Raw genomic sequence first — 24,986 nt, 5'->3', positions numbered from 1 at the left:
CAACCGATGACACGCAGCTGGATCACCTAAGGGACATCGCCAGGAAGTTCAGGCCGTGTCTCAAAACTTACCAGGACAGAACCAAGCACTTCAAGCCAAAAAGCCTGGATGACTGCAGGTACGTTTTCGTCCGTGTCGACGCTCATCGACAACCACTGACTAGACCTTATCCAGGTCCCTACCGGGTAATTAAAAAGACAACGAAAGCCTTCCTTCTCGACGTCCATGGCCAAGAGGACTGGGTCTCAATAGACCGCGTGAAACCAGCGTTTCTCGAAGGAAGCGACACCGCCTCCGCTGGACCCGGCAGACCCAGAGTTCCGCCTCAAAACAAGCCGCCCAACGAAAGAAAAATCATCAAACGACGACAAGAGGAAGAGATCCTTACACCGACCACCAGCGCGCCCCTCCTTTCAAAAACAAGAGGAACCCTCCGACGCCCGAAGAGATACGAAGATTAATCATCAGCCCTCTACGCCGCCCGATGTCTTGGGGGGGGGGGGAGTACTTGTAAGGACACCGATCCCTTCGTCGTCCAGAAAATCGACAAACTACTTATTTATTTAAATTCTCTCTTTGCCACACTGTGGTTTCCTATGTATATATATTCCGCTCTACCAGAGCTACATTTTGATATATGTATCGTTTCATAACATGTTTCTGTTAACCCATAATTCGTATATTTGTAAGTGTAAGAAAACATATTTTGGCGGGCACTTCAATCTGACTTGGCACCAGCGCCATCCTACCTTTCCGTCCGCACCTTGTAATATACTTCCGTGCACATTCAAATAAAGTATCAGTTGATCTTGGTGACGCTTGTCTCACTGTCCTTACATGATTACTGATGGGCCAAAGTGGCAGGCGACACGCGATGAAAAATAAACCAGCGTGTAAATACTAGAAGGGTAGGTCTATCGAATAGGCATTGTAATTAATAAATAGAGCGGACAAACCATTTGAAATAACACCTAATAAACAGAGTAGTCAAAATCTTGTGTTTGACCCTTGCGTCAGGACACAAACACACTTGTTATATACTGTATATATATATATATATATATATATATATATATATATATATATATATATATATATATATGTATATATATATATATATATATATATATATATATATATATATATATATATATATATATATATATATATATATATATGTGTGTGTGTGTGTGTGTGTGTGTGTGTGTGTGTGTATATATATATATATATATATATATATATATATATATATATATATATATATATATATATATATATATGTATATATATATATATATATATATATATATATATATATATATATATATATATATCATAAGAAAATTACAAAGAAAATTGCCACACTACTAATATTGTTGACGAGAAATAATAGTGCGAGTTTAACATGCCAGATTCACAGAATGCATTGCTTAGTGCATGTTCATTTGGTGACAAGATAATACTGGCAGCCTAGTAGGCCTACTACCTCGTGAGTTTAAATAGGAGTAAGCTTAAAACGAATTGCGGAAATTCAAATATTCTACTAGAGACAAGCGGGACTGGAGAAAGACCCAACGAAAATAATGGGTGATTTACAGTCCGAAAATAAATGGATGAAAATTTATTGTTAAATCTACATTGGATTGGGCAGTTTCAAGTCTTAAAATTATCTAGGAATAAATGTTCTTCTTTTCTAATCGAGGATAAATGTTACTTTTTTTCATTATTTGAAAATTACACTTGAATTTCTACCATGTTTTCGAGTCATAGTTCTCTTGTTTTTTGGTCGTCTTGTTTTCTCCACCGTACAGTGATGCCAGATACTGATGTGCTTCGACAGTTCTGTCAAATTAAGCACCAGTTTATTGATTGACTGACTTGTGAGTTACACGGTTAAATAACATTATTGTTTATATTGATATTAAGCCTATAGCTGAAACATAAATTTACTTATGTGTTCTACGGTATGTTTGACAATGAAATTAAATATCAAGTTACAGGTGTCTGTTCTTTCGTCCGAATGAGATTAAACCTCATACAGTGCCATATATTTCTTCATTATCTCTCCAAATACACATTTTTATCTAGATTTTAACTATATATATATACATATATACTGTATGTGTGTATTTGTAGGCCTATATGTACATACGTACTTATATGCTATATTATTCGTAGACAATTTCAAATTTTCTTCACGCTGTATTAATACGAAAAGTAAGATATGCCTTAAGGATAATTTATGTAATCTGTTATAACATAATCGCACTATGGAGACATTTTTAGCACATAATTTCACTCCTAAATTCACAGGAAAGTATCAAGATATAGAAGTAAAATTAAAAAAAAAAGAAATCAGCCTTCGGCATTTTTGTCTAAAGTAAATCCTTTCCCTTTAAATTTTCTACTTTCTTTGTAAAACATTATTTGAAGAATCCATTTTTAACATAATAGATTTATGCAAATGAAAATCAAGCCTGCTTTGAAATTTTATTTTTCATTCGCCTATCTGGTAACACTGTTAAGTCCCGCAAAACCTGTCGCGGACGCCATTTTATCATACCAACATCGGCGTAGGTTCTAATATTTATCACGATTTTATCGTTATTTGTGAAGTAAATTATTACACATAGTGTCTTCTGTTGCTACTGGTTAAACGATAAAGGTAAATATCAACATTATAGCTTTTATTTTTCGTGGTGTGTTAATATTTAGGCAATGAGAACTGTACTCGTAAGGTTGTTCGCCTACCCGGTACGTATGGCTATGGGTGAAACACTTCTTTTCGGATTGCCTATTTTAACCTTTTCCATACTGAATATTATTGTGTTGCATGGTATTCATTTTATGTTTTATCCTCTTATTGCATAAATGCTAACTGTTAAGGTTAGCCTCGTTGACTAAGCATGTTTTCAAGTACTGAACTTACGATAACATATCCTTTTTCTGGCCTGGGCAAACAAGTCTTGTTCTATTATATATTATTATAATAGCACAATGGAACTCTCAAACTGAATAGATCTTTGCTAATACGCTACTGTGAAGCCCATTTACTATTATCGGGAACTATTAACCAAGTTACAGATATTGATGAAAAAAAAGTTCCGTTTTGCTTCTTTCATCAATTTAGCATCTCCCTCCAGACAGTTCAGTAAAAAGTAAGGTTTGTATTCAGTATTATTTCATTACAGGCTAGGCTATAACCTTATACTCATTTTTTTTTTTTTTAATGGGGCTCGTTTGCACGTACTCCCAGCGGTGCCCTTTAAGCTCGGAATAGTCGCCTGCCATCTGATTGGTTAGAATCATCTTGTCCAACCAGTCAACGATTAGGAAACTTTTCCGGGCTTTAAGGGCACTGCTGCAAGTCGGTGCAAATCTGCCTCGCTAAAAGAATATGACTATAGTTGTAAAAGCATGATAGCATCCACCGGTATGTGTGATGATGGATGACTTGGAATACAGCAGTGTAAGGGGTCCATTATCCCCACCTGTAAGGTAGGAACTATGATTACGGCAATGTAAGTGGGATTGCAGGAGGCCGTTACCCTCGCTTTTGGGTAGGGACACAGCTTGTAGGTTAGGTTAGGTGGGGCATTTATGTTGAGTGGTGTTCTTTTGTTGTTTTGGGTAATTTTTCTTAATCCACCCAGCGCTGTTTTTCATGAAAAAAATATTTTTTTCGTTAGTTTTCTTGTTTTGTGTTCTGATGTTATTAACTTCCACAAATTTATCGTTTTCCGAGTATCACCACCCAACAGTAATTTAGAGAACATCAGGTTAGGTACTGATAAGTAATGAATTGCCAAAGAGAATAATGGCAAAACACAACAAAACAACAAGAAAAATAACATAAATGATTTTTCATGAAAAAATATGAGGAAACTATCATTGGCTTGTTTTCTTCTGAGTCCCGTTTTCTATTGAATGTAAACTGATCTTATTCAGCGGTATCCTTGGTAAACTATCAATAATTATTCACGCACTGATCTTTGCTCAGCCGTGGCTCACTTCGATCGCAATTAAATTTTACATCACCTCCGTATGTTCTAGCAAGCGGTAATATTGCGCTACGCGCGTTCGCTGCGTGGGCGAGTATTTTGCCACATCCTTTTTTCACACTGTGCCTTAAATCTATAATGGCTTACCTTAATAGTCTGAGTCGGAGTCAGAATCCCTGAATCAGGAGTGAAAACCGGCTCAATGGTTTGTGATGCCCCATTGGGTCCTGGTTGTGTGGTAAAGTTTTCGTTATTTGTTAAAAATAGTCTAATAGCCTCGTGTGGGGGTAAATTCACAACTTGTACACTGTCTTTATTACTGAACTAATGAACGGTCAAGCGGTCACGAGAGGCCAAGGAATGCTTTGTAATTTGAAAATGAGCTGGCTTCACAGATATGCATGAATAACGTTTTTCATCAAGGACCAGTGAAGTGGTGAGATTATAATGTATCTAGATTCTGATAGGCCAATTCATATTACAGAGCCCTTAAAACGGGAGAAAAAAAAAAATTCTCGTATGTGCAGTAAGGTCAAGGATAACTACAACATCGGTTCAATCAGGCGAAAATTATCAAAGTGCGTAAAGGGCTGGAGCTTAATAGAATAGGAACAAACATGCAAAGTAACAGGAGCTACTCTCCGTGTCACTGTGAAGATAAGAAAGGGACTTAGAAAAAATCTTTATTTACCGTAAGTTAATTGATTTTATTTCTTATTACGTATTTGTGAGGATAATGTATTGACAAGAATTTATTTTTTTTTCACGTGTTTTACCTGACAAAAATACATATAACAACAAAAGCGCTGGGTGGGATTATTACGAAATATTATCGAGTTTTGTAGAACAGTGGCCAAGCCTTAAGAACGTTAAGGAAATTGGTAGAAATTCCCATTATCTATGAAGATGAGAGGACATGGTTGCTGATCTTCAAAGGCTCCAAAACTGGGTAATCTTTGGAGCCTTTGTATATCAGCGGCCAGTTCCTCCAGCGAACATAAAGTATGGACACCAACTAAAGTAAACTTTCCCCCCTAACCTAACCTACAAGCCGTGTCCTTACCTACTTGACTAAGGGGCGGCCTAACGCCCCCGCAACCCCCTTACACTGCTATATTCCTAGTTGGACGTCATCATACATACAGGTGGCCGCTATCATACATACACCCCTAATTTTTATACTATAATATCGACTTTGAATGTAGAAAGATGGATACATGGTGTATTTTTAGGCTTTTTGAATGATTCAGATGCTGATAACAGCCAGAAAACCATTATTTTTTATTTATTGTTGTAGATACTCCAACTGCTCAAGGTAACTTCCAACAGAAATGGCTATCAATATCGGGGAAAATGCACATGTATGTTACACAAAACCCCACAGTTGTTGTATCTTGTGTGATATTGGCCCCTAACCTCCCGTAATGTTGCGAAAACCAACGGAAAATGCATCATTTACAGTAAACCACACATTCAATTTTCCGTTGCTGGAAAATCCATCTACATTTGACCAGTAATTATTTTATTAGTGCCATAACACCCACCAATGTCTAAAACTTACAATAGTTTTGTCATGGGCATGCTTGTACAGAATGCACTAGACATCATTTTGAACACAAAATTTTATTTTTCAATATCAAACTTACCCGATGATCATATAGCTGCATCCCTGCTGCCCGACAGAAAAAGTCTACGGGAGGAATACGCCAGCGATCGCTATACAGGTGGGGGTGTATATCAACAGCGCCATCTGTCAAGTAGGTACTCAAGTACTCGATGTCAACAACGAACCAACTTTCCCTCTGTCGTGCCACAGGCAAGACCTACTGAATACGCCGTCCCTAACTGGTTTTGTTTTCACAACGTTTTGGTGAAGTACACTATTCCAGTTTTGAGCTTTCGCTATGCAGGGGTTTTATCTTCATTTCAAAACTTGAACTCGTTTTGGATAGATTTTATTTTGGTGACGAAGAGAGTATGGACTCGAAGAAAGTATGGACTCTCTTTCACTTTTAAATGGCCGACCCTTCCCTTAGACGGAAGTGTGTTTAGGTTTTTGGTAATTTTGCTTAACAAGTTATAGATCTATTTATTTTATATCTCTCCGCCTTTAAGGCCTCTTCGATTAACTTTCCATTTATTATAAACTTATAAAAATTAATTTTTATGTTTGTTTATATGCGACCTTTCCTAATAGTAGGCGGTCCTTACTTGGAACCGAAGTTAATTAACTTTGAGCCCGTCATATCGTTTTTACCTTTTAAGAATTTATACCCCTTTTTAATTTTATGTTGTTGAAAGAATTTCTTTGATAGTCTCGTACTGTTTTCAAAGATGAACTAACGTTTAGTTTTGTCTCCGCAGTTGTTGACGTTCAGAACGTTCAACATGCGCTCTATCGTTACGATAGAGAGAGAGTATTTCACGGTTTCACGTTGCAGTAAGAGTAAACCGATTCTAGCGTTTCGTTCATTCTTTCTTAGCTTAAATGGTTTAAATTCTAAATAAAGGAACTTTTTATTTGGGAAACCTTTCAGTTTTTTCCTTTAGCAAATAATATGTTTTAACGATATATAATTGGGCTCTTCTCTTTGGTTCTAAGTCAAGAGAAAAGAGAGAGAAGGATAGAGACGGAGGGAGAGAGAGGAGAATAAACGTTTCGTTCAAGCGGGTAACGTTGTTCTCGTTTTTTACTCTTCTCCCTTGTCGCTGTAGGGGAAGAAGGTAAAACGTTTCTAGAGTTTTATTCTTGTTCCCAGGCTTTATGCGGTGAGAGATTTTAAACGTAGTTTATTTGATCTAGTGTTTAGTCTCTTTTCCAGCCACTGAATTCTTTATCTTTAATTATGTTTTTCTGTTGCATTGTAAACTGTTTTCGCAATTACTACCCTTTAATGAAGGATAGGATTGCGTGTTTCAGGTGGAAATCAGTTAAAGTATCGATTTCAGTGAAATAAGTGCAAACAGAAAATCAAAAGTGATAAAGTGATATGCGCAAAGTGTTACAGTGTTGCGTTCGAGGGTTCGTCTGTTCGTGCCAGTTGTTCACCTAGTCCGATACCTCTTACAAGCTCCCAAGCCACAGGGGAGAAGTAATGTCGAAGGACTTATGGGTTCCACAGGCCTTGATCGACGAACTGACGTTTCCCTCCGTGGTTTCGGGTGTATCTACACACGTTGCCGACGTGATCACCCCACCCACACAAAGACGAGAGAGCCCATTTATTCCTCGTCTGCGGAAGAGGTTTCTCGCAGAAACCATGGACCAATCTTGCTGCTTTTTAAATGCAAGTCGGTCCCTTCCGCGCAAGTCCAACGGCCTAGGTGTAGCCACTGGGTCAGTTCGGACTCGCTGCAGTCATCCGACGACTGCACACCTTCCGAGAGAGGCAAGGTGGTTCCGCAACAGGCAGTAACTCCGTCTGTTGCCGCACCAGCTGTTTTAGACCCTCAGTCACAACGGACAGTAGCTCCGTTTGTTGCCGTCTTTTATAGACCCTAGTGGTCTATGCTGCAGATATGCAGTCTCAGCTTGCTTCCTTCATGCAGGAGTATCGTGCTGAGAAGGTTGACACTGCACCTGTTAACCTACAACCTGCCACGGTTGTGCGCTCAGCAGATACTGCGGCTGCCTGCTCCCACACTCCACCTGTGAGAGCTCCACCACCGATGCGCAGTCGACCCTGCCAGACACATGTTCATGCTGCACCCTCCGTTGACATGCGTGAGCTACCGCATCAGCAGTGGGAAGGTGCTGTCAAGCTGCCGTGTTTTGCCGCAATGCGGCATGATCCGCAACCCACGGCAGTCCCTCCCACGCACCAGCACTCCGCTTTTGTTGTTGCCAGCTCCCACACTCCGACTGCGGAGCAGGGTTGCCAACTCAAATTTTCAAATGTCGCTAGATAGGCTTGCAAAAGTAGCTAGAAAGTAGCTAAAGTCATATGGAATTTCTCTAAAGAAAGTAGCTAAAATAGAATACTGTAAAAAAGGCAATGAATTAGCACAAAATCGCTAATTTGGCAACTCTGCTGCGGAGAAGGTTGACGATGCACCCGTGGGCCTACAGCCTACCACGGTTGTGCGCCCGGCATGGCTGCCTGCTCCCACACTCTTGTTGTGAGAGCTCCTCCACCCATGCACAGTCAACCCTGCCAGACGTATGATGACTCCCACAGACACACGGAGCACTCCGTTGCTGTGCGTGAGCTACCACAAGCTGCCGTGTTTTGACACGGTGTGTCAGCCTCCGCAACACACTGTGGTTACCGCCACTCGCCCGCAGCATACTAGTCAGTCAGGAGTTGAGGATTCCCCACACAACTTTGGTTGTTGCCAACTCACAGACTGTCAAACAGTTACATGACGTTGCCTTCTGGTCTGCTACTAATACACCAGTGCTGTATGTCCTCACGCTCCTGTTGTGGTTGACAGTTCAGTTTTTGACAGTTCACAGACTGTCAAGCAGTTTCATAATGTTGCCTTCTGGTCTGCTGCTTATGCACCAGTGAAACCCTCACTGAGATAACCTAGCTTTTCTCGGACATGGTTCCTGTAGATGAGAAAGTGCTGTTCTCCCTCCTTCTGATATTCCCTTGAGGACTCTGTCATTTGGAGAGGAGCCTTAAGCTGCTTAGCCTCCTATGGACTTTAATTAAAGCATAACATGCTTCCAGGGAGGGTAAATGGTTCCGCTTCAGTCGCTACCCCGTCTGTTGCCACACCTGCTCCCTTAGACCTTGGGCTTTGTTGCAAGACATGCAGTCCAAGCTTAGTCCTTGATAGAGGATTTTTTACGGAGAAGAACCTTCTTGCCAACAACCTTCCTACCGGTTGGTTGTACGCCCTGTTGACGCTGAGATTTCCTACTCACGTCCGCCAGTTGAGATGATTCCTCCTCCGGTGCGACCCAGTGTGGGTTGCCAGTCGCACGTTAACGTTAAGCGACTCTCGGAGGTGATTGTGGACGTTCAGTGTGTCACTAGGAAGACGTTCAACAACCAGCAGAGGTGACTTGTTGTGACGCAGTGCGGCAACCTCAGCAACCCGATAGGGGTTGTCTGCACAACCCAGACAGTCTAGACAGTTTCGGGTTGTCGCTGTACTTCCTCGCTTCCCCATGGTTGACAGTTCACAGACTGTGCAGCAGTACCATGATCTTGTGTCCGGCTCCGTCACGCATCCACCAGTGCGACCGGATTCAGCGAGTCAGACGTTGCCCACTCCGTTGCCGTTTCCTCATCAGTTACGGATGAGGAACCCTCTGATGAGGACATGGCTGAACAAGACGATCAACCCCCAGCCCTGCTATCCATCCAGAAGATGCTGAAGAAGGAACGCGGCCCTGTCAGGCAGTGGATGAGTCTGGTTAAGACACTGTCATCCGTGGTTCAATTGGTGTCACTTGGAAGACTACACCTCCGTCCTCTTCGGTTTCATCTAGCTCTTCACTGGAAAAGGACAAGACGCTAGAAGCGGTCTAGATCCCGGTTTCCGGAAGATAAGTCTGGTCTGACTGGATGAAAGGACTTTTATCAACCTTTGATAGGGTTTTCCCCTGACTGTTCAGACTCCCAACCATGTTCTCTTCTCAGACGCATCGGACGTAGGCTGGGGTGCGACCTTAGGCGGTAGGGAATGCTCGGGATTATGGAACTCGAGTCAAAGGACAATGCATTTCAACTGCAAGAAGCTTCTGGCAGTACGTCTGACCTGGAAAAGCTTCAGGTCTCTCCTTCAAGGCAAAGTAGTGGAGGTGAACACGGTCAACTCCCTGCTTTGATGTACATCTCCTAGCAAGGAGGGACCTACTCTCTGACATGGTACGAGTTCGCAAGTGACCTCCTCTCCTGTTCAACAGGTCTAGACTTTTCACTAGTAACAAGTTTCTTCCAAGGCAACTTGAATGTCTTAGCAGATGGTCTCAGTAGGAAGGGACAATACTCCAACATATTGGACCCTCCACTAGGATGTATGCAAGAGACTTTGGGTCTCCTGGGGCCAGCCAACCATAGATCTCTTCGCAACCTCGATGTCCAAGAGGCTCTCAATACTTTGCTCACCTATCCCGGACCCAGCAGTAGTTCTTTTAGATGCCTTTCTACTTGATTGGTCTCATCTAGATCTATATGCATTCCCTCCGTTCTAGATTGTCAACAAGGTACTGCAGAAGTTCGCCTCTCACGAAGGGACAAGTGGACGCTAATTGCTCCCCTCTGGCCCGCGAGAGAATAACTTACCGAGGTACTTCGATGGCTAGTAGACGTTCCCAGAACTCTTCCCCTAAGGGTGGACCTGCTACGTCTGCCACGCGTAAAGAAGGTACTCCAAGGCCTCCACGCTCTTCGTCTCACTGCCTTCAGAGTATCGAAAGACTCTCGAGAACTAGAGGTTTTTCGAAGGAGGCAACCAGAGCGATTGCTAGAGCAAGGAGAACATCCACCCTTAGAGTCTACCAATCGAAGTGGGAATCTTTCGAAACTGGTGCAAGTCAGTATCCGTATCCTCGACCAGTACCTCTGTAACTCAAATAACTGACTTCCTCTTATATCTGAGGAAAGAACAATCTCTTTCAGCTCCCACTCAAGGGTTACAGAAGCATGTTGGCATCAGTCTTCCGTCACAGAGGCTTAGATCTTTCCAACAATAAAGATCTACAGGACCTCCTTAAGTCTTTTGAGACCACGAAGGAGCGTCGTTTGGTTACACCTGGTTTGAATTTAGACGGGGTTCTAAGATTCCTTATGTTAGACAGGTTCGAACCACTTCAATCAGCCTCCCTGAAAGATCTCACCTTTAAGACTCTTTTCCTGATATGCTTAACCACAGCTAAAAGAGTCAGTGAGATTCATGCCTTCAGCAAGAACATCGGATTCTCATCCGAAACGGCTACATGTTCTTCATCTTGGTTTTCTAGCCAAACACGAGCTGCCTTCTCGGCCTTGACCAATATCGTTCGATATTCCAAACTTATCGTATGGTTGGAAATGAACTAAAAAGAGTATTATGTCCTGTAAGAGCTCTTAAGTTCTATTTTAAAACCTTTACGAGGCCCGTCTGAAGCTTTATGGTGTTCAGTTAAGAATTCATCTTTGCCTATGTCAGAGAATTCTTTATCCTATTTTTATCAGACTGTTAGTACGAGAAGCTCATTCCCTTCTGAATGAGGAAGACCAAGCTTGGCTGAAGGTAAGGACACACGAAGTTAGAGCTGTCACAACTTCCGTGGCCTTTAAACAAAATAGATCTCTGCAAAATATATTCGACGCAACCTATTGGAAAAGCAAATCAGTGTTCGCGTCTTTTATCTTAAGAATGTCCAGTCTCTTTACGAGAACTGCTACACTCTGGGACCATTCGTAGCAACGAGTGCAGTAGTGGTGGGGGCTCCACCACTACAATTCCCTAATTCCAGAACCTTTTTAATATTTCTCTTGAAATATTTTTGGGTTATCCGGAAGGCTAAGAAGCCTTTCGCATCCTACTTGATTTGGCGGGTGGTCAAAATCATTTCTTGAGAAGCGCCTAGATTAAAGGTTTTGATGAGGACCTTTAGTATGGGTTGCAACCCTTCATACTTCAGCTCCTAGGAGTCGCTCAGCATCCTATGAGGATCGCGAGGCTCAGTAAGGAAGACGTACTTAAAAAGGCAGAGTAATTGTTCAAGTCGTCTTTCTTACCAGGTACTTATTTATTTTATGCTTGTTATTTTGAATAACTGCTAAAATAAAATACGGAATACTTAGCTCATAATGTCAACTTGTTATGCTGGTCTCTACCCACCCCCCTGGGTGTGAATCAGCTATATGATCATCGGGTAAGTTTGATATTGAAAAATGTTATTTTCCTTAGTGTATAGATATCTAATATTATGCCGTAGATTATTTACATTACGTACAGTTATAAACATTACATTTGCTTTATTATTATTTCATAGAAGAAGGATATTTATTTCCATTTATCTTTTCCCATTACATATACTGTACTGTAAGACCACTTTTTACTTATGCATCGTGGCAACAATGTAATTAGATGTGTCAACACTGCCTTTCTTTCCGCCATGTGCATATAATAGTCAGTCGTTGTTCAGTGGTCACTGTATCGACAAGCATGGGCCTGTTCCCCGCTGCTTGTCACATTTATGTCCGTTTGTCTCTATTATACGGGATTTTAAAGAACCTACTGGTTTAAATTGTCACCCTCCATTACATTTATTACATGGATGTATGTGGCAGTATCACACACATGGCGCAGTGAGTAACCGGACGTTAATGGATTCCAAGACGACGACCGCCATTGTTGTTTACTTCTCGTCTCGCACATTGGATCCCTTACAGTGACTCAAGATTTTCACTACAGTGTCTCTTATGAACGATACAGTGTTTGTGCAGTGCAGGGTTAGGGTGTCAGTGTGTTACAGTGCTGTGTTGCATTATGTTAGTGTCCTTGCCAACATTTATTTTGGGACATTTGAACTCTGGCGCCATTTTCTCAGCAGCCCTACCACACGTCCTCTCTCTTTCATGCATCGATGGTGACTGAGGCCCGAGGCTCTCGCCCAGAGGCACGCTCACTCACCCCACCCGCCTCCCCTCGGATCGCAACACACTCACTCGCTCATCGCACCCAACTGCCGCTTATTTCACAAGCTCACTGACAAACATTGTAATTTTTAACTCTCCAAAGTGATTTCTTTCGCTCACATACAGCGATTTGGATATTTTTCTGGATCTCTACAGATTTCAAGCTTTCGTACAACACCAAACTCAATATGGCTGAGCAAGAGGAACAGCTAATTGATTTATTGGATCAGACAGAGGATCAGACGGAGGATCAGGCAGAGGATCAAACGGAGGGTCTGACGACGGATGAAGTACCTTTGCACATCCCCACTGCTGATGAAGATACCAGCACTCTCCCTCCTCCCCTGACTCCCAATAGGTCAGGAGACCACAATAATGATATACTTCATCTCATCCATTTTCTACAGACTTCCAGCCTGCAAGAACAAGACCGGCGACGACAAGAGGAGCAGACCTTCCGACTACAGATGGAACAATCAAGACAGGAAGACAACCAGAGGTTCATGTCCCTTTTCTCCTTGCTATCAGGACAGATTGCGGCATCGCAACCCCAGCAACCTAACCCCTTAATTGCACCTCCTGTTACACCTGTTCCCCCAACCCCTGACTTCTCAGTGCATACACCTACAACTTCTAGCAAGCCTACGGTCCATCCCCCACCTCTCTTGCAGCAAGATGCAACATATCAAGCGTTTCGCCAATGGAGACTGCGTTTTGAGGATTATGCAGCATTAGTTGGACTTGATAGATTACATCAAACTTCCCAGCTGATTCACCTGAGAACCTGCATCTCCCTGGACGTCCAGCGCCTGCTTACGCATACACTGGGCATCCCTCCCAACACATCACTTTCCCTTACAGAGGTGTTGGATACACTGCAGAAGCACTTTCGTAGCCTTAGAAATGAAGCCTTACGACGCAGGGAATTGTTGTCCTGTAAACAAGCTGTCGGAGAATCATTTGCAGACTACTACGCACGCCTCAAGGATCTCGCTGATGAAGTGGACTTATGCACTGGCAACCCCACCTCTTGCACTGAACGGCAATTGCAGATGGTAATTTTGATGGGTGTGAGAGACGAAGAGTTAATACAACGCCTTATCCCACTCCAACCCTCATCTACCCTCGCAGAGTTTGTGACATGCTGCCGCTCCTACGAATCTACACGTGCAACTGCATCAGCCATTGCATCTTCCCCTAGCCAGGTCAACGCAGTATCTACATACAAGAAGAACCAGCGTCTACAGAAGAGGACTTCTCATCGATCTCCTGATCAACACTCTCACCAGTCTCATAACAGTGACCCTTGTCAATATTGCTCTCGCAAACACGGTTCTGGACAATGCGATCTACACGTGCAACTGCATCAGCCATTGCATCTTCCCCTAGCCAGGTCAACGCAGTATCTACATACAAGAAGAACCAGCGTCTACAGAAGAGGACTTCTCATCGATCTCCTGATCAACACTCTCACCAGTCTCATAACAGTGACCCTTGTCAATATTGCTCTCGCAAACACGGTTCTGGACAATGCCCAGCCACTGGTGCATCGTGCAACAACTGTGGACGAACAGGTCATTGGCCCCGCACTCAGAAATGCCCTGCTAAGGAAGCTCAGTGCAATAACTGCAAGAAACAGGGACATTTTGAGAAGATGTGCATGTCTACCAAGAAAAGTCAGACTGGATATACAGCTTCACCTCCTACTACTAAGTCAAACACCAGCTGCCGTTTCGTGGGTGATAACTAAGGTAGTGAGTCCCCCACACCAGTCACTGTTTCTCTGTCATTTGGCGATATATCATCACATATCCAGCTCATCCCCGATACAGGAGCAGACATCACAGTGATTGGCACCATACATTTGGATGCACTCGGCATACCTCGGGCAAGCCTTGAACCTCCACCCATGACAGAAGTTGTGACAGCAGATGGATCTCCCATGACACCGGCTGTAGGATACTTCCAGGCAAAACTTCGTCTTGGCAACAAGTCTTGCTCAGCAACCATACATGTTCATGAGGATATCCAGACTCCCCTCCTCTCTCGTGAACATTGCCGAGCCCTTGCCATAGTGTCACCGGACTTCCCGAAGCCTATCCTCAAGGTAACACATGTCAACAGATGCGCTCAGTTTCCTGCCTCCGCCATGACGTCACCTGCAGCTATTAAGGACTATTTTCTTCGGCACTTCAGCGACGTCCTCATATCCAAGAAGGATCTACAAACCCAGCCACTAAAGAAAATGACAGGCTCTCCAATGAGGATTCACCTGAAACCTGGCGCTACACCCTTCGCTGTCCATACGCCCAGGCCCATTCCGTTTGCTCTCAGAGATCAAGTGAAAGAAGAACTTGACTCCTTGGTGCAACAAGGAATCATCAGACCAGCAGGCGACGAACCCTCTGCATGGTGCCATCCCATGGTCTTGGTACCCAAGGACAAAGGTGTGCGCATCACTGTGGATCACACCCATCTAAATTCTCAAGTAGCCCGCCCTACACACCCATCACCAACGCCCCATGATGCTGTCCGCAATATCTCTCCTACTGCGAAGTACTTCACCACAGCAGATGCCCTGCATGGCTATTGGCAAATGGAGTTGGCAGAAGAAGACCGCCACCTGACTACATTTATAACTCCGTACGGAAGATTCCAGCACTGTCGTGGGCCAATGGGATTTTCAGCAACAGGTGATGCATACTGCCTCCGTGGAGATATGGCACTACAAGGTGTTCCCAACTGTGTGAAAGTTGTAGATGATATCCTCCTTTCCGACGAGGATCTCCCTTCCCACCTACAACACGTGCACCAGATGCTGACCAGATGCCGTCAATATGGCATAACCCTCAACAAGGACAAGTTCACTGTAGCCGCCCCTAAAGTTAACTTTTGCGGTTATGTCTTATCATCCGATGGTATTGCAGCAGACCCTGACAAGGTATCAGCTATACGGGACTTTCCTACACCATCTAACGTGACAGATGTCAGGTCGTTTATGGGTCTCGTCAATCAACTTGCCGACTTCACTCCAGACATCGCAGCAGCAGCACAGCCCCTACGCCCACTTATGAGCCCCAAACGCTCATTCGTCTGGACGCCTGACCATGAGCGAGCATTTAAGAAAGTCAAGACAGCTCTGACTTCACCTCCTGTCCTAGCACCCTTCAATCCTGCCTCGCCTGTAGTTCTACAAACAGATGCCTCACGCCTATATGGTCTCGGCTATGCCCTACTTCAAGATAACGGCCGAGGTCAGATGCGTCTCGTCCAGTGTGGCTCTCGTTTCCTTACGGATACTGAGACTCGTTACGCCACCATAGAGCTGGAGCTACTTGCAGTCACTTGGGCTATAGCTAAGTGCCACCTCTACTTGTCCGGACTTCAGCATTTCACCTTAATGACTGATCATCGTCCCTTGATACCGATTCTCAATCACTACACTCTGGATGCTATTGAGAATCCACGCCTTCAACGTCTCAAGATGAAAGTGGCCCCCTACATCTTCACTACAGTATGGCGCGCAGGGAAACAACTTTGCATACCAGATGCCCTGTCTCGCTCCCCAACCAGTCGCCCCACACCTGAAGATGAAGATGAATGCACTACTTCGACTGCACATGTCAGGCGTATCGTTGCCAGCACCGCCACTTCTACTGACGACCAGGCAACAGGACCCATCATCGAAGAGGATAAGTCTCTACAAGAAATCCGCATGGCCGCATCTCAGGATCAAGATTACAGTCGTCTCGTTCACTACGTATCCAATGGCTTTCCCACCAACCGCTATGATCTCCACGCTTCCGCCCTCCCGTATTGGAAGCTGCGGGACAACCTTTACGCGGATGGAGAGTTGGTATTGTACGGACCCCGGATCGTCATCCCTGCAGCCCTCCGTCGACGCACCTTGGATCGACTCCACGACAGCCACCGAGGGATTGAAGCTACTCGACGTCGTGCAATGCAGACAGTATTCTGGCCAGGCATCAATGCAGATATTAAGAGTAAAGTAGAAAGCTGTGAGGCCTGCCAACAGCTTCTCCCTAGTCAGCAACAGGAACCATACATGTGTGACGACCACCCATCCCGGCCCTTTGAAAGCGTGTCGGCTGACTTCTTCCACGTAGCAGGGAAATCCTTCCTTGTTATTGCAGATAGACTTTCAGGCTGGCCTGTGGTTGTTCCCTGTGGACGTGACACAACTACAGCCAGAGTTACAAGAATGTTCTGTGTTTTCTTCCGAGAGGTTGGTGTTCCACTCCGCTTAAGAACTGATGGAGGACCCCCATTTTCCAGCCACGACTTCAAGCAATTTGCTGACCGCTGGGGAGTTCATCACATCATCACATCTCCACATTACCCTCAGTCTAATGGACACGCAGAAGCTGCCGTGAAAGCTGTGAAACACCTTATCCTCAAGACCGCCCCATCCGGGAACATAGATTGTGAAGCCTTTGATAGAGGACTGATGGAGCTTCGGAATACACCGAACCCTGCTGGACGCTCCCCTGCGCAGATTCTCTATGGCCATCCTCTCCGCACTTGTGTTCCAGCCCACCCCAGATCATTCAAAGAGGAGTGGCAAACCAAGACCGAAGATTACGACCGCCGCACTGCTGCCCAAACCGGCCAGGCTGTGAGCCTTTACAACTCTCATGCCCGCCATCTACCCAAGCTCACCATCGGCCAACGAGTGAGGATACAGGATGCAACGACGCTTCGTTGGGACAAGATTGGTACCGTGATGGGCCGAGGAATGGCCAGAAGGTATGAAGTACGCCTTCCAAGTGGTCGTGTATGGTTTCGAAACCGACGACATTTACGCCCAGTGGCTAATATAAGTGATGACACCTCTCCCCAAGACCCTGTGTCCCCTTGTTCTGGCCAGGAAAGAGAGCCATCATCCGAACCCTCCAATATCCCTCGTCATTCACCTCGACTAGCTCAGAGAAATTACTGTTCCGCTCGAGACACTGCTACGAGCGTAAAGGGGGAGGGAGGTGTATAGATATCTAATATTATGCCGTAGATTATTTACATTACGTACAGTTATAAACATTACATTTGCTTTATTATTATTTCATAGAAGAAGGATATTTATTTCCATTTATCTTTTCCCATTACATATACTGTACTGTAAGACCACTTTTTACTTATGCATCGTGGCAACAATGTAATTAGATGTGTCAACACTGCCTTTCTTTCCGCCATGTGCATATAATAGTCAGTCGTTGTTCAGTGGTCACTGTATCGACAAGCATGGGCCTGTTCCCCGCTGCTTGTCACATTTATGTCCGTTTGTCTCTATTATACGGGATTTTAAAGAACCTACTGGTTTAAATTGTCACCCTCCATTACATTTATTACATGGATGTATGTGGCAGTATCACACACACTTAGTAAAATAAATTTTTGAATATACTTACCCGATGATCATAAATTAAAGGACCCACCCTTCCTCCCCAATAGAGAACCAGTGGGACAGAGGAGAAAATTGGTTCGTTGTTGACATCGAGTACTTGAGTACCTACTTGACAGATGGCGCTGTTGATATACACCCCCACCTGTATAGCGATCGCTGGCGTATTCCTCCCGTAGACTTTTTCTGTCGGGCAGCAGGGATGCAGCTATATGATCATCGGGTAAGTACTGTATATTCAAAAATTTATTTTACTAAGGAAAATAACATTTTGTACGTTTGAGGGCTTGATGCTGGTGGACACTTTCGTATTCTAATGTACGCAACAGAAATTGATAATGCATGAACTTTACTTAATTAGCAAAATAACAGAAAAAACTGCAAAGTATTGAATATGATAGGTTTTGGGGAGGCAGCTTGTATGATGTAATGCATTTACAGTACATGGCGACCTCTATACAATATTTTTTTCGAGCTGTAATATACAATGTTACTTGCAATTATCACACAAAACACCAATTTGTGAGAAACCCTTTTTAAATAATGAAAAATCTTAACCACAATTGTTACATATACAATGACCATTGTGCACGCGTTAAGAAGGTACATAATTCTTGATATTTCTGTCGGGGCTCTAGGTTACAAAAGTAGATAAGAATCGGACCTACTTTAGGGTTAACGTAAGATGTAAAACAAGTGAAGAGTTTTAATTGGTTTTTTAAGGCCAATGGCATGACCTAGGGAGGGCTTTTTACATGCTATTGGCCCAGTTTACAGCTCGTGATAGCGTCAGCCTATCAGAACAGTCGGCGTGTGATCGACCTAACAAAAAACCTGAAGTGTATTGTTAAAATTTACAACTGATGGGATTCATATATTGTTCGAATCAGTGTCAGGCTTTGGCTACCATTTACCATTATGAGCTCCAATATCCTAACTGTAAAGGCTCAAACCTAAACTATATCAGTATTATTCCTGATGTGAAGGGTTGATTACATTATATTTACAATAATATAGTTTACCAGTGGGCTAGGAGTGTAGGCTTGTAATATCGGGAGCCTTGTTATATCAACGGCCAGTTGCTCATGCATTGATTAAAAATGGACCTAAACTTTCCCCCCTAACCTAACCTAACCTACAAGCCATGTCCTTACCTACATACCTAACGTGGGGGCTAATGGCCCCCTGCGACCCCCCTTACACTGCCGTATTCTAAGTTATCCATAAAAATACATACAGGTGGCCGCTATCCTACATACATCCCTAATATCGACTTGAATAGGGTTTGAACAGGTAGGCCTCATTTGCATCCCTAATTCTTTTGTGGCTTGTGCTCTACCTAAGGTAGGAATTGCGATGAAAGCAACCTCAAAATATGTCATTTCTTTTCTTATATTCTAATTAAAGTAATACTGTGTTGAAAATTTGACTACATACATGGCAACAATATACAGTATACTCACAGGAAAGGGGTTTATTTGTAATGCTTGGTGTTCAAGCTTCTGTGAACGTTAGACACGGGCTTGGTTTGGGAAATATCTGAAACACACGGTTGTGCCCTAACCTATCATGATTAATATCATCGTTGAAGTATTACCACTGTTTTATTGTATGGCTCGATGACAACCACACGTAATAAAAAGATTAAGGTTGGACTTGAACTTAATTTGATTTCGAACAAGTTATTGCCAAAATTTATGAAGCATTGAACTTTAGACTACGTTTTATATTCCAAAGAATTTTTCTACCCTAACAGATCATGATTAATATCTTTTTTGAATACTGACTCGATGTTAAATGCACATAACCAACAGGGTAAGCTTGGACTTCTATTCATTTCAAACAATTAACCTATAACATTTTATTATGGTGTATTGAAAGGAGGAGATTAATAAGCTCAAGTGACTTCCAACTAAAGAATATCCAAAACAAATTCCTGTGAGGAAAAGGAAATGAAGGAATTGCAAATAAACTACTGTCCCCAACTTGTAAACTTAATAGCTTCCAAGAAGCTGTTTTTAAGTCTAATTTTACCTAGGGTAGGCGTAACCTGACTCCCATGTGTTAGGTTTCTTGCTACAAAAGTCAACAAGTAGTCCTGTTGCATATTGAATAAATATCAGGGTATGGCAAATGTTTTGCTTACTGTAATAAATTATGATATTGTTTTATTATAGTATACAAACTTTTGATACAATATCTCGGATTTATGATTTCTATTGGATTTGCATCTCTGACTGTTTGTAAGTCAAATAATTGTAAGTTGAGGATGTATATATACATACAAGTACTGTTAACACAATAATTGAAATTATTTTGTGTTATAGTAGTCGACACTCCAACTGCTCCGTGAGGCACCAAGCTTGAATAACCAAAATGCAAGTTTATAGTGCTGGTATTCAGATAACTTTAAGTACTGATATTATTATGCTGTATATCCAGATGTTATATATACGTAACCATGAGGTTGATTGTGTAATGGGGATTTTGTTTCTTTATTACTAAAACACCGGTACATCCTTACTAAATCAGAGCTGCAGAGCTACTTGTGCCACAGGGGAATAAAATTAAGATGGAACTCTGGGATATGTAGAATAGTATGTTCTTGTAGAGATATATTGAATTATGCTAGTTTGAAATGTTTTGCAAAAATTGTGAAAATGTAAACTACTGTACATTACAGTATAACCAAAATACAGATAGGTAGTGCTTTGGTTGTAAGTTACTTGTTTGAACAAATTAAAGGGTCCCATTTTATATATCCTAAATCTCTTGGTTATTTGTTTTCAGTATACAATGTAATTGAAAATCTTCTTTTATTGTTTGTTAATAATATAGGTTAGGGTAGAAATGTGCGTGTAATATATTTATTATGGTAATGGGAAATAGAAGCAATGTCCAGCCTTCATGCAAATGCTGAATCGCAAAGCTACAACTTGCCCTGCTGTTAAGTGTGTATTCACCTCTTATTCCTGTATGGTATTAGTAGACTAGACTTCTCTGCTATAGAAGCAGATCTTTAAGGCGATGGACACCAAGATCGCACTAATGTTCCATAGTCTTGAATAGTTCCATATCCCCTGTGCAATAGCTGTCCACTGTTTTGGGTTATGCTCCCTTGTTTGAGGGTACTCATGAGCACTATTCTGTTTGCTCTTGTTTTTCTCAAATGGCATGTTAGTCTGCCGTATTAGAAAAGCCAAGGAAGGCAAGTGGTTTCCCCACTATTTTTAATGTCTGCAAATTAGACAGGTTCACATTGTTATTCCTCTTTCATAGTTTGTAATTTCTTTATCTTCTTCAATGGTGGGCTGTTTTCCTTATTTGGAGTCCTGGTGCTTGTAGCCTTTTGCTTTTCACCGAGAATTGCAATTTTGTATGTAATAATGATGCAGGCCAGGGTAAATTTCTAGTTGTTCCAGCACAAATACTGTACAAAATCTTGTCCTTTACATAGAATGATGATGAGAAAGCTGGAATACGGCAGTTAAAATTTTACAACTGGTTTTGATTACCTGCCCGAGGGTAGGGTTTGCTTGACGAGTTGTCATTTCGATATCAGCCGACAGTTGGAGGCTTTGCAGATTTTTGTGCTTTTTCTATAATTTTTCCTTAGTTTTCGTGGACTTGGTTCCCGGCATGACACTGTTGCATCTTGAGATTTTGCCCTTGAGTCGGAAACATGATTAATGCTATGTCTCCCGCAGCTCTATAGGTAGGCTAGAGGTAAACGTAGGTATCTCTTCTTTGCAGCCTTGGAGTTACACTTCACTGAAGTCGAAGGATTAGGCACCTTTCCGAAGGAATTCCGTTTCCTTCTCTGTTTACTAACGCAATCAATAGGTATCCTAATGAGTGCTGTTCATTCAATGTTTTCACCTTCGCTTATTTGAAACCGTCTGCTTTGCTTGCCGATCACAAGACTTGGTCTGCAATCAAGCAACTTTGAGTGCTTGACAAGTGAGGACTCTTAACCCTCAGCATGGACAGATGGACAGAGACGAGCTTCTACCAGAAGACAACTCTAATCCCCCCCCCCCATGGCCTCTATACGCGTCTCAACTCTAGCTTCTAGAAGCATCGTTAGACTCGGTGTAACAATACATAAAGTACAAGCTTAGCATGACCCCTGTGTGTCAGCAATGTTTGTTAGCACGGGGAAGGTCAAGAGGAGAGTCACAAAGAACACAATCTCAACATGGATTTGCAAGGTCGATGATGTTGCACTTAATCCTGACCCTCCTTAATGGCGACCCAGAGCTCATGACGCCATGGGCATTGCAACGTCCCTGAGGTGCAGGTACTGCAAACGTCGCATGACCTTCACCGCCCACTACCTGCAAGACGTAACCCGCAGGAACATGGATACATTTTCCGTTGGTCCTGTGGTGGCTGCGCAACAAGTGGTCTAAACCTCCTCAAGCTCCTTGATGAACAAGTAGCAGAGGGCTGAGGTTGCCCAGGTTAGTCTTGGGTGAATGAGTAGAATGATTGGCTTCTTTCTTTCCTTCACCTCCCCCTCTGGGGAATCAGCCCCATGGTACTCAGCACAGCTGACATCGCTTCTCTGCAAGTAAGATCCATTTTTCTTGAGTAACCAAATTATAGAAATAATAATACTTGGTGTGTCCCCATTAAATCATGCGAGGTGTGCTATTGGGTAAAGTCTTGGTATTCTCAGATTCCTATGACTCGAAATGTTATTGCTAGACCAGCGACATTGCTATTATCACAAACACACAGCTTGTGCAGGCCGCTAATCGCGCAGAGCACGACTAATTTAGCGAGGGCAGAGTTCCTTCGGCCTACGATCTATATCGTATGGGAAAGAACCCCGGGTCAAATGCCATGAGCCAGGGGGCACAGACTTCCTCCCTTCTAAGAGGTAAATCATCCCCTATAAATAACGAAAGGGTTTGTAATTAGTAACTGAACAAATGACAAATTTGGAAGTGATTTGTGTTTTTCCTAATGATACAAACCTGGAGCGTTTATACAAATTGGTCCGCTAGCTCTGTTCCCCAAGAAAGTCCTGACCAAAAGCAAAGTAGGTTCTCTGTTCAGGTGTGCGAGTAAATGGGTAGCTGGCTACCACCTTCCCCCTCTCCCGCTAACTAGCAGTTTGGGTGGTTATCCCTTATTAAATTCTCATGGCTCGTCTTTCAGCTTCGTCGAAAGTAATATCCCCTATAAGTAGCCCCACGTTTGTATTGATTGGAAAAATACAAATTACTTCCAAATTTGTTATATTAAGGGGCTGGTCGAAATATTGCTGCCTCCCATCTTAGACATGTTGCCCACAAGTACTTGGAAACATCCTCAGAATCTGCTCCCAGTAGAGGTAGTGCCTTTGTGGATGCACTCTGACTTAAACAGGTTTATTCCCTGGTTTCTTTTTCATGCTCATTTTGTGTAACTTAGCTTTAATGTAGAAATCATAATGCAAGGAAAAATTTTGTTTAATATTTCTGCTAATTTTTTATGAATGCTAATAAATGTACTGTATAACCGCACTAGTAGAAGAGATGCTGTGTTATTTAAAAATTATTGCCCAGGGTTCTTTTTGTAAAATATGTGCTGCAGGCCACCTATACATATTACCCTTAAATAGACTATAGTCATTTGATAAACTTGTAGCAATTTCAAGTAGGCTTAAGTGGTAAATTTTATTGATTCTTATGTATTAAAATTGATTTTTTTCTCCTATGCAGGTTCTATCATCTACACAATGAGTAGTACATCTCACGGAAATCCCACCTGGGCAAGTGTTGTTGCTCAGGGTCCATCGGGTGCCACAGCAGCAGCAGCAGCAGCAGGAGCACCTGCTGCTCAGCCACAGTGGTTTCCTCCTCCTGGAGCTTATCCAGGTTATGGGGCTCCATATGGTGCACCAGGTGCCCCAGCTCCACAAGGATGGCCAGCTTATGCTCCTGGAGCTACTGCTTATCCAGGGTACACAGGCTATGTAAGTGCTCTTTTAGTCAAGTTTTTGTGAATAAATTCTTTTGTTAGTAATGCTACCTCTTGTAAAGGTCAAGATTGTAATTACCTCTGCCAACGAAGTTGGAAGTAGGTTAGGTTTTATTCCTTGTTTGTGTTTTTTTGTTTGTGAACAGCTTTCTCACCACTTTTAATCGTAGAGTAATGAAATTTGCAAGGATTAACTGTTATGTAAAAAGTTGGAAATTATTAAATTTTGGAAGGTCAAGGTCACTGTCAAGCAAAATGTACAATTCACATAATCAGCAATAAGTTTGAACATTGTTGCAACAGAGACTTCATATTTGAGTGTATGAAAATCCATGCTAATTAATACATGTTTAGGTCAAAGGTAAAGGTTGAGCCCAAGGTTAAGGTCAAGCAAAAGGTCAAATTGTGGTCATCAACCATGTGACCATAATTTAAATCGTAAAGTGATGAAACTTGCAGGGATTTCAAACTTGTGTAAAGACCTATTCAATTACGGGCTGCCAATGCTAGAGCCCATGTCTTGCATAAGGCAAGGCAATCTATCCATACCATACCTATTAACGTCAAATTCCGGTCATCAACTATATGGCCACAATGTTAATCGTAAAGTAATGAAGCTTGCAGGGATTTTAAATTATGTAAAGAGCTGGAAATAGTTAATTGATTTCAAGAAAGGCATGCTGGTTTCGAGAAATTAGCTGCCTTGGCGGAGGTCTTCACACTGAATGCTTTAATAGTTGTCTGATGTATTTTAAATAACAAAAGTAGAAGAGTAAGGTTTTATAGTAACCAACAGTCTCTGGTATAAATGAAGTGTAGTTACTACCGGGTAGCAGGTCCCACGATTGTACTGATATCTCAACCAAAAGTTGCCAAGGTAAGCACCATCACAAAGACTCCTTAACCTTCATCAAAGGGCTGCCCAGGGAGACCCCCTCCTTCCAAAGGTCTACCTCTATTTCTCCCGTTCATCCTTTGGTGATACGAACACCTGTTGCTCTGTCACCCATGAAG

General features: G+C 42.6%; 1 protein-coding gene across 1 annotated transcript in view; it reads left to right on the top strand.

The window, feature by feature from the left end:
* Positions 1 to 2,515: 2,515 nt before the first annotated feature.
* The window catches only part of LOC137615190 (leukocyte receptor cluster member 8 homolog), a 51,121-nt gene continuing 28,650 nt past the window's right edge, over positions 2,516 to 24,986 (top strand). The window contains exons 1-2 of the mRNA XM_068344833.1: positions 2,516 to 2,665; positions 23,714 to 23,967. Coding sequence (XP_068200934.1) covers positions 23,916 to 23,967 — 52 coding nt within the window. The 5' untranslated portion in view covers positions 2,516 to 2,665; positions 23,714 to 23,915. The remainder of the gene's footprint in view (positions 2,666 to 23,713; positions 23,968 to 24,986) is intronic.

This window comes from Palaemon carinicauda, chromosome 21 (genome assembly GCF_036898095.1).
Source record: "Palaemon carinicauda isolate YSFRI2023 chromosome 21, ASM3689809v2, whole genome shotgun sequence".
In the NCBI taxonomy this organism is placed as follows: domain Eukaryota; kingdom Metazoa; phylum Arthropoda; class Malacostraca; order Decapoda; family Palaemonidae; genus Palaemon; species Palaemon carinicauda.
Note: the sequence above shows the minus strand (reverse complement) of the source record. Positions and strands in the feature narration are given on the sequence as shown.